At 40.0% G+C, this 11,753-nt stretch overlaps 1 protein-coding gene across 3 annotated transcripts; it reads right to left on the reverse strand.

Moving 5' to 3' along the window:
- Positions 1 to 916: 916 nt before the first annotated feature.
- On the reverse strand, positions 917 to 8,786 carry LOC311038509 (claudin-10-like). Of its 3 annotated transcripts, none has more exons than XM_084048082.1 (6): positions 8,691 to 8,786; positions 7,342 to 7,592; positions 6,389 to 6,550; positions 4,056 to 4,137; positions 3,302 to 3,409; positions 917 to 1,817 (listed from the first exon to the last, which is right to left on the reverse strand). In XM_084048082.1, the coding sequence occupies exons 2-6, from the start codon at positions 7,571 to 7,573 to the stop codon at positions 1,619 to 1,621; spliced, it is 783 nt and encodes a 260-aa protein (XP_083904208.1). In that variant the 5' UTR covers positions 7,574 to 7,592; positions 8,691 to 8,786; the 3' UTR covers positions 917 to 1,618. The 3 variants fall into 3 exon arrangements, with proteins under 3 accessions (XP_083904208.1, XP_083904206.1, XP_083904207.1); XM_084048080.1 differs by having other exon boundaries at positions 8,695 to 8,777; XM_084048081.1 differs by having other exon boundaries at positions 7,342 to 7,583; positions 8,691 to 8,768.
- Between the last annotated feature and the right edge of the window lie 2,967 nt (positions 8,787 to 11,753).

Raw genomic sequence — 11,753 nt, forward strand, 5'->3', positions numbered from 1 at the left:
CCCAGAAGCAAAGATTTGAGTTACAAATGTTCTGATTTAAAATATATAATCAAAGATTTGCAAACATGTCCATGATTTTTCAAAAATATTGCAGTTATACAAGCTCATAGCGTGGCACTGAGCTTGTATATCTGCAATTTTTTTAATAGAAAAAGTATAAGATAATGGTTAAGGTGGTTGAAATCTAAGATGGCATATCGTCACCTTGCTAAACTAAAGCCTAATTCTTTGGAGGAAAATGATATTTTTGCCTAAGTCATCTCCTCATGACACTGGACACCTCTGGTAAAATCTCCTAATTGAAACGGTTCATGCTGATCACTCCCCTTTTAGTAGAATTGCCTCCCTAGCGTGACTTAGGCCAAAATAGGCAAATTATTTACTGATTTAGGCACTTTTTTGCCTTTTTTTTGTTGTTGGCCTAAATCAGATTTAATCCTATTTAAACCTATTTAAATCTCTTATGTTACATAACTGACAGACAGTGTTATATCTATTTAAATAGTCATAATTTGTTATTATCATTCATTCATTCATTATCATTCATTCATTCATATTATCATTCATTTCACTCAAACATGTTTGAGTGAAATGATTAAGAAATATCATATAGTTGTTGTTTTTTTATCAGTTTTTTTTTTTTTATATAATAAAAAATGCTTTCCCAGAATTAAAGGGACTAGACCATACCCGGTCGGCGCAGCGCATCCGTGGGGGGATATGCGCACATGATCTGGCAACCCGGGAGGCGACATTGTTTGACACATAAACGCTAATAAGAAGCTGAGATTTGATGAAATTGAAAAACGGGCTTCACAGTTAAGTTCAGATGGTAATGGTCAATGGCTGTGTGCAAAATCAGAGCAATTGGTCCAGCCAGTGAGGAGAACCGGGTAGCTTCACCACCACTACAGAGGTTACTAGAATTATAGTAGGATTATAGTAGGATAGTAGGATAGTAGGATAGTAGGATAGTTCACCCCCAAACATTTTTTTGTTTGACTAATCCATAGGAAAAAGTCATTTTGGGGTTACCCTTTAAGGTTTAACAGAGCTCTGTCTCTTTGATTTTCTTACATTTCTTACTTAAGTAAAAGTATCAATACTGCTATGTCTGTTAAAAGTAAAAGTCCGGAATTCAAAATGTGCTTGAGTAAAAGTACAAAAGTATTGGTACCAAAAGTATAAAGTATTCATTATGCAGAAGGTTATCATTTCAGAAGTTTTCAAATGTATAAAATGTATAAAAATCCTTTGAAAATAGCAGATCTACAAGCTCACAATGCATCGCAAAGCGAAGCGTTGTGAGCTTCTGGATCTGCTATTTTCAAAATTGCCAAAGCCTTAAATAGGGCCAAAGTGGTTTTAGAATAATAATCAAAATCTACAAACTAACTAGTAAGTAAAGTTTGCAAATAATTGTAGTGGAGTAAAAGTACAATATTTGCCTCTGAGATGTAGTGGAGTAGAAGTACTGAAAATTGGAAATGCTTCAGTGAAGTAAAAGATACCTCACCACTGTACTGAAGTACAGTACTTGAGTAAATGTACTTAATTACTTTACACCACTGGTATTGAGGGCTCTGTCTCTTTGTCTATCTTTGAGGAACCTGATCGTTCAGACAAAGTCGTCTCTGCTGAACGTCCTGGTGGTCCTCGTGGCTCTGGTGGTCCCCCGGCTCTTCCTGCCCTCGTAGAACAGCGGGGGTCCCAGGACCACCCTGGACGAGGTGGTGGTGGTGGGGGGGGGCAGCATGTAGGTGCGTCTGGTCCTGGCCGTGGCGTAGGTGTGAGGTCTGCTGGGCCTCTTCTGAGCTCTGAGACCAGAGAGGAAGGCCATGGTTAGAGCTCAGCGGCTCTTAAAGTGGGGTCTGGGGACCCCCAGGGGTCCTTGGGGGGGTACCAGGGGGTCCCCAGCTAAATTGTTATCTCCTTTATCCATATTTTATACTTTGGGCTATTCAAAAATAGCAGATCTACAAGCTCATAGCAATAAAAATAATAATAAAAAAATCTATCTCACAAAGATGTGTCGGCCCCCATGTTGAAGACCCCCTGCTCTACAGATTGATTTAAAGGGCAAGACCACTTTGTTAGAGGTTTGGGTTGTGTAGTTACCTTGCCATTATGTAACTCCAAAGGTGGGCAAGAAATCCAAAATAATTGCTCCATTGATTAGAAATTGATAATTCAAAATATGCTCCTCATTGACTTACATTGTACGCTGAAACAGCTCTCTTTTAGCACGTAAATGGACGCAAACAAAGTTGATTCAGACAATATAGAACCTCACCAAACCCAGTACTGTTTTTTTTTTAAATAAAAATGGTAGCTTCCTGTTGATTTTGCTATTTTTATTTAGAAGAAAACCCGGACTGGATCCGTGGATCCGGATCCGGATCTTCAAATACAGGAAGTCAACATTTTTATAAAAAAAAAAAAAACAGTACTGGGTTTGGTGAGGTTCTATATTCTCTGAATCAGCTTTGTTTGTGTTAGTTTATGTGCTTAAATAATGACTTTGAGAGCTGTTATCACTGTACAATGTAAGTCAATGAGGAGCATATTTTGAATTATCAATTTCTAATCAATGGAGCAATTATTTTTGATTTGTTGTCCACCTTTGGGGTTACAAAGTGGTCTTGCCCTTTAAATGCATTCTTACACATAATTGTATTTTCCATATAGTGACATGAGGAGAGAGAAGACAGGCAGGTAAAGACAAACAGGTTTTTTTTCAGATGTAACCCATTAAGACCGGGAACGCATCTGTTGTCATCTTTGGCTATTCAAAAATAGCAGATCTACAAAGCTCGTAGCGCGGCACCGAGTGCCGTGCTACGAGCTTGTAGATCTGCTATTTTTGAAAAATCGTGAAAATGTGTGCAAATCTTTGAACATGTGTCTTCTAAATCCTAACAGTCTCTTGAAAAACATTATGTTGCTATAATATCAGTGTTTTTTTTTCACATCAAGGACCCTCAACATTATATGTATTTGGCCGCGGACCCCCATCTCAAAATATGTTGTTCCAGGGACCCCCATAGAAGCAAAGATTTGAGTTACAAATGTTTGCTTAAAAATATATATATATATTCAAAGATGTGCACAATGTTCAAAAATAGCAGATCTACAAGCTCATAGCGCGGCACTCGGTGCCGTGCTATGAGCTTGTAGATCTGCTATTTTTTGAATAGACAAAGAAATGTTAAAATGACACAGATGTGTTCCCGGTCTTAATGGGTACAACTAGTAAACAAACAAAGCCCATGTGCCCTTCGGTTCCCAGAGAGATATTTACGTTGAGCGGAGACCCTCTTTTCCAGAGAAATACGTCAACACGGACGCCGCGGTGATCAGCAGTATGGCTCCGCCCCAGCCGATGAAAACCCCCGCCCCCAGCTCAAACCTAAACACAGTTAAATGGAGGTGAATTAGTCGTGATAATAATATATTCCTCCTGTTGCACTTGTTTTTCTGACATAATTATTATCCTTACCTCCAGCAGTTGTGACTTAATTTTACCACAAAGTAAAAATGTCTAATATTATGCTACAGCTAATCCTATATTAAAGGGGGGAAAAAATCACTTATTTTTTATCAATTACACACTCCATGAAGCCTTGAATTCATGTCGATTTTTGAGTTTTTGTCGCATTCCTAAACCAATATTTTGATATTATTATGAGCTAAAGGAGTGACTTTGAGATCTGTTTAATGTAAGTCAATGAGGAGCATATTGTGAATGATCAATTTCTAATCAATGGAGCAATTATCTTAGATTTCTTGTCCACCTTTAGAGTTACATCATGGCAAGGTCAACCCAAACCTCTACCAATGTGGTTTTGACCTTTAACACTTCAAGTGGTCATATTTCGGTGAGCATTGCTCTTATCAGCGCAACATAGGTCCAGGTTTGAAGGCCTGAAAATCTAGTTTTATGAAAAAAGTACAAACGTTAAGTGCAGCAGCATCATAAGTTAAGTGTTCAGCAGCATCATAAGTTAAGTGTTCAGCAGCATCATAAGTTAAGTGTTCAGCAGCATCATACTCACTTCTGTGCCCTGAAGTTTGGATCCACAAATTCACTGATAACTTTGTTGCCCCACCAGGAGTATGTGATCATCCCACAGAATCCTATAAGAGAGAAATACATGCTGTAAACATACAACGTAATGATGTAGACGTGTTTCAAATGAAGATGTGTTTGGCTGCAGACCCCCATCTGAACATGTTTTGCCAGGGACCCTCAGATAAGAAGATTTATGTTGTGTGTGTGCTTTTAAAATATTTTCAAAAAATAGCAGATCTACAAGCTCACAGCGTGGCACAAAGAGACACGCTGTGAGCTTGTAGATCTGCTATTTTTGAATAGCCAACATATATATTTGGATAAAGTGGTTAAAATGATTGTGACAACATTGTCTAATTTTGCTGGGGCCCCCCTGGTACCCCCTCAAGGACCCCTGGCGGGCCCCGGACCCCCACTATGAGAACCACTGGCGTAGACTTCACATCAGGACAGGAATAGGCTCTTATGCACAGCGGCCATATTGGAAAGAAATTGGGGGCCTCTTCCTTACTTCCTTCACAGGTGTTACCAATGATACTAATGAAGGCTCTGTTCCATTTAGTGTAGCACAGTGGTTCTCAAACCTTTTCATTGCAAGGACCCCCATAACTCTGAGAGTGTACACATGGAACCAAATGGACCCGTAAGGGTCCATTTGGTTCCATGTGTACACTCTCAGAGTTACAGACCTGTAAGGGTCCATTTGGTTCCATGTGTACACTCTCAGAGTTACAGACCTGTAAGGGTCCATTTGGAACCCCCTCAGGGAACCCTGAGGGTCCCTGGACCACACTTTGAGACCCACTGGCGTAGTTCCCAGTGAGCCGACCAGTGTTGCCAAGATTCTGTGAGAGAAACATGCAACCAGGTCTGGGAAAACAAGCCCAAAAGAAGCGGCTATGGGCCACATGAGCACTTTCAACACATACATCAGCTATTTGAAAATAGCAGATCTACAAGCTCACAACGCTTAGATCTGCTATTTTCAAATAAGATATTGGGGCGGGGGGGGATTATAATAACCAGACCTGGCAACACTAGAGCCAACATGCTCTGTATCAGCACCCTGACTCTGTTGGAAGTCTTCATTAGTATCATTGGTAACACCAAGCCCCCAAAAACGCGTTGCATTTTGAGCTTCTAGATCTACTATTTTGGATATCTTGGAATTGGAATCCTGAAAAGTAACATTTTTATTTAATTTCAAATGCATTTAGTTATACTTATGTTAACTTTATGAACTTAGATACAAATACGATGGACATAAAAAAAGTCATTGAGCTACTAATACAGACTGAAGTCATTAAAGCGGGTCACGTTTGCATGTTTGGTATTGTAACAGCTGAAATCAATAATATATCACTATTCTGATATTAACCTGACGGCCGCATTAAGTGAAGGTGGCCCATGTATGTGTTCTAACGACTTTTCTCTGTTCTGGCCCCACAGTGGTGGAATGAACTCCCCACTGATGTCAGGACAGCAGAATCACTGATGTCAGGACAGCAGAGTCACTGATGTCAGGACAGCAGAGACACTGATGTCAGGACAGCAGAGTCACTGATGTCAGGACAGCAGAGACACTGATGTCAGGACAGCAGAGTCACTGATGTCAGGACAGCAGAGTCACTGATGTCAGGACAGCAGAGACACTGATGTCAGGACAGCAGAGTCACTGATGTCAGGACAGCAGAGACACTGATGTCAGGACAGCAGAGACACTGATGTCAGGCCAGCAGAGACACTGATGTCAGGACAGCAGAGTCACTGATGTCAGGACAGCAGAGTCACTGATGTCAGGACAGCAGAGACACTGATGTCAGGACAGCAGAGTCACTGATGTCAGGACAGCAGAGTCACTGATGTCAGGACAGCAGAGTCACTGATGTCAGGACAGCAGAGACACTGCCCATCTTTCACTGCAGGCTGAAAAACCACCTCTTCAGGAAACACTACCCTTCCTCTTAGCCTGGCCTACTTGTTGTCCATTGTTTGTACGAGCTCTTGTTTCATTGGATCTTGTTTAGTCAATACACTTATTTGTTTTAGCTCTTGCTCATTTGATTTTCCTATTTGTCTCATGTTTAAGAAAGTAGTAAGCTGGTGTATTACACTTTTACCTTAGCGCTAGGTATACTCTTAGTTAATTGTTTTAGCAGAAAATGCACTTAAGACTTCTGGTGATTAGTAGTTTCGTTCCCTACCTATATGTTGAATGCACTTATTGTAAGTCACTTTGGATAAAAGCGTCTGCTAAATGACTGCAATGTAATGTAATGTAATGTAATGTAATGTAATGTAATGTAATGTTCTTACCTGATGCCAGGTAGGTCAATCCTCCCGCGAAGGTGACCCTTGCGTTGATGACCTCTGACCCGCCGATCTTGGTGCATTTCATCCCTATCAGCGTCAGGACGCCTCCGAAGAACCCGGTGATGACCGCACACACCGCCAGAGCTCTGCACACGTGCAGGAACACTGCAGGGGAGGGGTGAAAAAAGTAACCAAGTACATCTACTCAAGTACTGTCTACTTTAAGTACAATTTTGGGGTATTTTTTGTTTTACTTTACTGGAGTATATCCAATTTTCTGTACTTTTACTTCTACTCCGTCTCCACTACATCTCAGAGCAAATATTGTACTTTTACTCCACTACAATTATTTGAAAACTTAAGTTACAAGTTACTTTGCAGATTTAGATTATTATTACAAAACATACACTAACCACTTCAGCCCTATATACATTTCGGCCATTTGAAAATAGCAGATCTACAAGCTCACAATGCGTCGCGATGCGACACATTGTGAGCTTGTAGATAGGCTATTTTCTAATGATGTTTATATGTAGAAACACTGTTACACGTAAAAGTCCGGAATTAAAATTTAAGTATTGGTATCAAACTGCACTTAAAGTACCAAAAGTAGAAAGTACTCATTATGCAGAATGTACCATTTCACAAGTTGTCAAATGTATAAAAAAAAGCCGATCTACAAGCTCACAATGCGTCGCATCGCGACACATTGTGAGCTTGTAGATCTGCTATTTTCAAATGATGTTTATACATTTGTAACCTGTGAAATGGGTCATTCTGCATAATGAGTACTTTTACTTTAGGGAAATGTAATGCCAATACTTTTGTGCTTTTACTCAAGTCCATTTTGACTTCTGGACTTTTACTTGCAAACAGAATATTTGTACATTGTGGTATTGATACTTTTACTTTAAGTAATACAAAAAAAGTGAGTACTTTCTCCTGTCTGTCCGTACCAGATAAGGCCAGCATGGAGGGGTACTCCTTGCAGTCGGAGACCCCCGTGGTGTCGGACACGCAGTCCTTCCACAGGTTCTGGTAGTAGTTCCCGGTGGTCAGGACCACCGTGCCCACCTCGGACCAGGTCCAGTACTCTATGGGCAGAGTGGAGCAGACCAGGATCCATCCACACAGACAACACACGAAGCAGCCCAGCTCCACATACATCACCACCGTCCTGTACTTCATGATGATGCAACTAAAACAACTAAATATAACAAAGCCTTTCAGTATGCAGTGGTGGAAAGTATATTTACTCAAGTACTCTACTGAAGTACAATTGTAATGGTATTTTTTTTTTTTTACTGTACTGGAGTATTTCCAGTGTTCAGTACTTTTACTTCTACTTCCACTACACATCTCAGATGCAAATATTATACTTTTTACTCCACTACGATTATTTAAAAACTTTAGTTACTAGTTACATTAACCACTTCAGACCTATAGAGATTTTGGCCATTTGAAAATAGCAGATCTACAAGCTCACAATGCGACGCATTGTGAGCTTGTAGATCTGCTATTTTCAAACGTTTTTTTTTTTATACATTTGAAAACTTGTGAAATGGGACATTGTGCATAATGACTACTTTCTACTTTTCTACTTCTACTCCACTACATCTCAGAGGCAAATATTGTACTTTTACTCCACTACAATTATTTGAAAACTAGTTACTAGTTACTTTGTAGATATACTATACATTATTACATCATAAAACATACATTAACCACTTCATTTTATACCTAGGCTAACCCATTCAAACCGGGAACGCGTCGGTGTCATTTTTAGATTTATTTGGCTATTCAAAAACAGCAGATCTACAATCTTGTAGATCTGCTGTTTTAGAAAAAGATTGCAAATCTTTGAATATGTATTTTTTTAAAGCGAACATTTGTAACTCAAATCTTTGCTTCTGGGGGTCCCTGGTACAAATGTTCACTTTAAAAGGCCTATTCAAAGATTTGCAAAACTGTTCACGATTTAAAAAAAATAGCAGATATACAAGCATGCGCTATGAGCTTGTAGATCTGCTATTTTTTAATAGCCAAAGAAATTTAAAAATGACAGAGATGCGTTCCTGGATTGAAGGGGATAAAGAACAACGTTAAAACACTTCTATTTGAACAAAGCATTTGCAGAATGACATGATTGTATTTCTATGTTTGTGTCATTATCTGCTGTCCTGTTTGAGATACATATACAGGCTTTCTTCTGTTTTAATACCTTTTTTTTGTTTCGTTTTTTTCTCACTGTATTTAAAGCACTTTGTGAGTTCTCTCTGTGAGAAATAAAATGTTATTTACTTACCCACGATGTGAAAACCTCCAAAGATGAGCAGTTAAAAAAAATAAAAAAAATCTACATACAGCTACAGAGTGAAACAGATCTGTTCTATAGACTACAGCTACAGAGTGAGGTGTGTGTGTGTGTGTGTGTGTGTGTGTGTGTGTGTGTGTGTGTGTGTGTGTGTGTGTGTGTGTGTGTGTGTGTGTGTGTGTGTGTGTGTGTGTGTGTGTGTGTGTGTGTGTGTGTGTGTGTGAGAGAAGATGAACAGATCTGCTGTGTCCTTGTTGACGTTTAGAGGAGGCTAGGATTACGTCAACAGGTTTATCTCTTAGTTTTGTCCAGTAAGCACGTTTATATTCTGTTCCCACGCTTCAAAAGGAGATGCTGAGATAGAGGCTGACAGTGGTGTAAAGTAACTAAGTACATATTATGTACTCAAGTAGCCTACTGTACTTAAGTACAACTGTGAGGCATGTTTTACTTTACTTTTCAAGTTTCAGTTTTCAATTACTTCTACTCTACATCTCAGAGGAAAATACTGTACTTTTTACTCCACCACAATTATTTGTAATCTTTAAGTTACTAGTTACTTTGTAGATTTGATTATTATTTCCAAACATATATTAAGCACTTCAGCCCTATATATATATATACTTTGGCTATTTGAAAATAGCCGATCTACAGCTTGTAGATCTACAGCTTGTAGATCGACTATTTTCAAAAGATTTGTATTCATTTTGAAAACTTAAAATGGAACATTCTGCATAATGAGTACTTTTACTTTAGTTAGCGCGCAACAGTGAGCCGCGATGGAACATCAAGCGCGCTCCCCACCATCGGCGTGCGCGCACCTTCTAGCGCTGAGAGCGCAGCAGAGGAAACAGCGATGGACAGGACTACGGCTGCAAGGGAAGCTCGCTTGCCTGCAGTCAGCTGATCACTCCGTGTCCGGACAGTATCATAGAGTCTATGTCCCATATATTAAACTACTGCCTCCACCATGGACAGTATCAGACCATAGAGTCTATGTCCCATATATTAAACTACTGCCTCCACCATGGACAGTATCAGACCATAGAGTATATGTCCCATATATTAAACGGTTGTAATGTTTACAAAGGACTGTACATAGCCAGGCATGACAGAATTGTTGACATTATTACCAAAGATGTGTCACCCACGTTTGATTCCTCTGTTGTGTTTTACAAAAAATCTTGTGTGAAACCAGAAATGTTTCAATGCAATGACCCCCATGTATTTGCAAATATAACTGCAAATACACCAGATGTCATTGTGATTGACGGAACAGCAGAGAGGTTTTCCTATTGGAAGTTGGCTGTACTTTTGATTCAAGTTTAGAGGAAGCTTTCCTTACTAAACAAGTAAAATACCAGCCATTAGTACAAGCCATTATACATCTAGGCTACAAGTGCCAGCTCATTGTTTTTATATTTGGCAGCTTGGGCCATGTCCACAGGCTGGTGGTCAGGGGCTTGAGGATTATGAGGTTGTCCAAGTGTAAGGCAAAGCAGCTTGCAAAATATTGCTCAATCTCCTCCATTATAGGCAGTCTAGCTATCTATAGCTATCTATAGCTGTGTTCCGTGAGCAGAAATAACGGAGCAGAAATAAGACTTCCGGTTGACGATCTCTTCAGAATAAGAGTATCCTCTAGAATAAAAAGAAACCATTGAAAACCATTGAAAAACGGTTCATTTGCACATTAAAACTATAAATTAAGCATTTAAACGAAGCTATACAACACATATTATGTTTCTGTGTAACAAAAACGTTTTTTAAAACATTAAAGATGTATCTAAATGGATAAATGCTGTTCAAAGGACTGCATAGCCTATAGAAATTGGACACTGGACCGGAGACGGCTGGGGATGCCAGCACTTGTGACATACGCACGTGTTCAGGGAGACCCCCTCTACACTGCCACACTCTCTGCTAAGCGGGAGAGGTATAAAAAAAAAATCACACCCTGTGTGAAGGTAGCGGCGCCTTTGAATACATTATGTCATCGATATGTGTTTATAATGTGTTTATAGCCATGTGTCATGTGAAGCTTGACCAATCACTTTGTTGACGGGTCTGACCAATCAGAGCGTCGACGACAGATAAAGTTAAATTGAGGATCTAACTTTAAATAACTTACCTAGAAGGAGACTTTAGCCAAATAAAAATATATACAAAAAAAAACATGAGGAAATAAAAAATAAACCTTGACATCATAGTGATGTCATGAATAGTCCCCTTGCCTGACAAATCACAACCTTGACGGGCCTGACCAATCAGAACCTTGACGGGCCTGACCAATCAGAACCTTAACGGACTCTTGGATTCTCGATCGTCTCTATCAAACCATTCTGTCATAACGGATGACTGGGTCCCGAACTCAGACTTTCTATACATTCACCCTTCATCTGTTCTTGTATCATTCTCTTTCTATTCGTCATATTAACTTTAAATAACTTACCTAGACGGAGACTTTGGCCAAATGAATAATAAGATGAAGTCATTGTCATCGTTTATATAGACATCGAATTCTATATTCATGACATCATAGTGATGTCATGAATAGTGACCAATCACAACTTTGGCGCACCTGACCAATCAGAACGTTGACGCACCTGACCAATCAGAACGTTGACGCACCTGACCAATCAGAACGTTGACGCAAAAGCCAGGCATAGAGGGCTAATATCCGCTCTATACCTAAAGGTATAGAGCGGCTAGCGCCGCTAAAAAGTGTGGCGGACCGTCCAGTGAGGTCAGAGGTCAGAAAAGTGCCCTTTTCTGCCATTTTCAGACAATAGTGGACACTGGACCGGAGACGGCTGGGGACCAGCACTTGTGACATATGCACGCGTTCGGGGAGACCCTCTCTACACTGCCACAGTCTCCGCTAAGCGGGAGAGGTGTAAAAAAAAAAAGTGTGGTGGACCGTCCAGTGAGGTCAGAGGTCAGAAAAGTGTTCAGACAATAGTGGACCCTGGACTAAAAGTGCCGCTGGGTGCATTGGACGGCCTGCCACTTTTTTGTGTGGGCAAATATTGGACATTGCAAGCCCTATTTTTT

The sequence above is a fragment of the Gymnoscopelus microlampas genome, assembly GCF_963454915.1.
Source record: "Gymnoscopelus microlampas genome assembly, chromosome: 22".
In the NCBI taxonomy this organism is placed as follows: Eukaryota; Metazoa; Chordata; class Actinopteri; order Myctophiformes; family Myctophidae; genus Gymnoscopelus; species Gymnoscopelus microlampas.

What these genes read in the sequence shown, in the direction of transcription:
- LOC311038509 (XM_084048082.1), bottom strand. Translation starts at nt 7,573, where the DNA reads ATGAAGTACAGGACGGTGGTGATGTATGTGGAGCTGGGCTGCTTCGTG. An exon ending in ATTGACCTACCTGGCATCAG is followed by an intron (nt 4,138 to 6,388) that starts GTAAGAACATTA and finishes TCTCTCTTATAG; the next exon opens with GATTCTGTGGGATGATCACA. An exon ending in AAAGAGGGTCTCCGCTCAAC is followed by an intron (nt 1,818 to 3,301) that starts GTAAATATCTCT and finishes CTCTGGTCTCAG; the next exon opens with AGCTCAGAAGAGGCCCAGCA.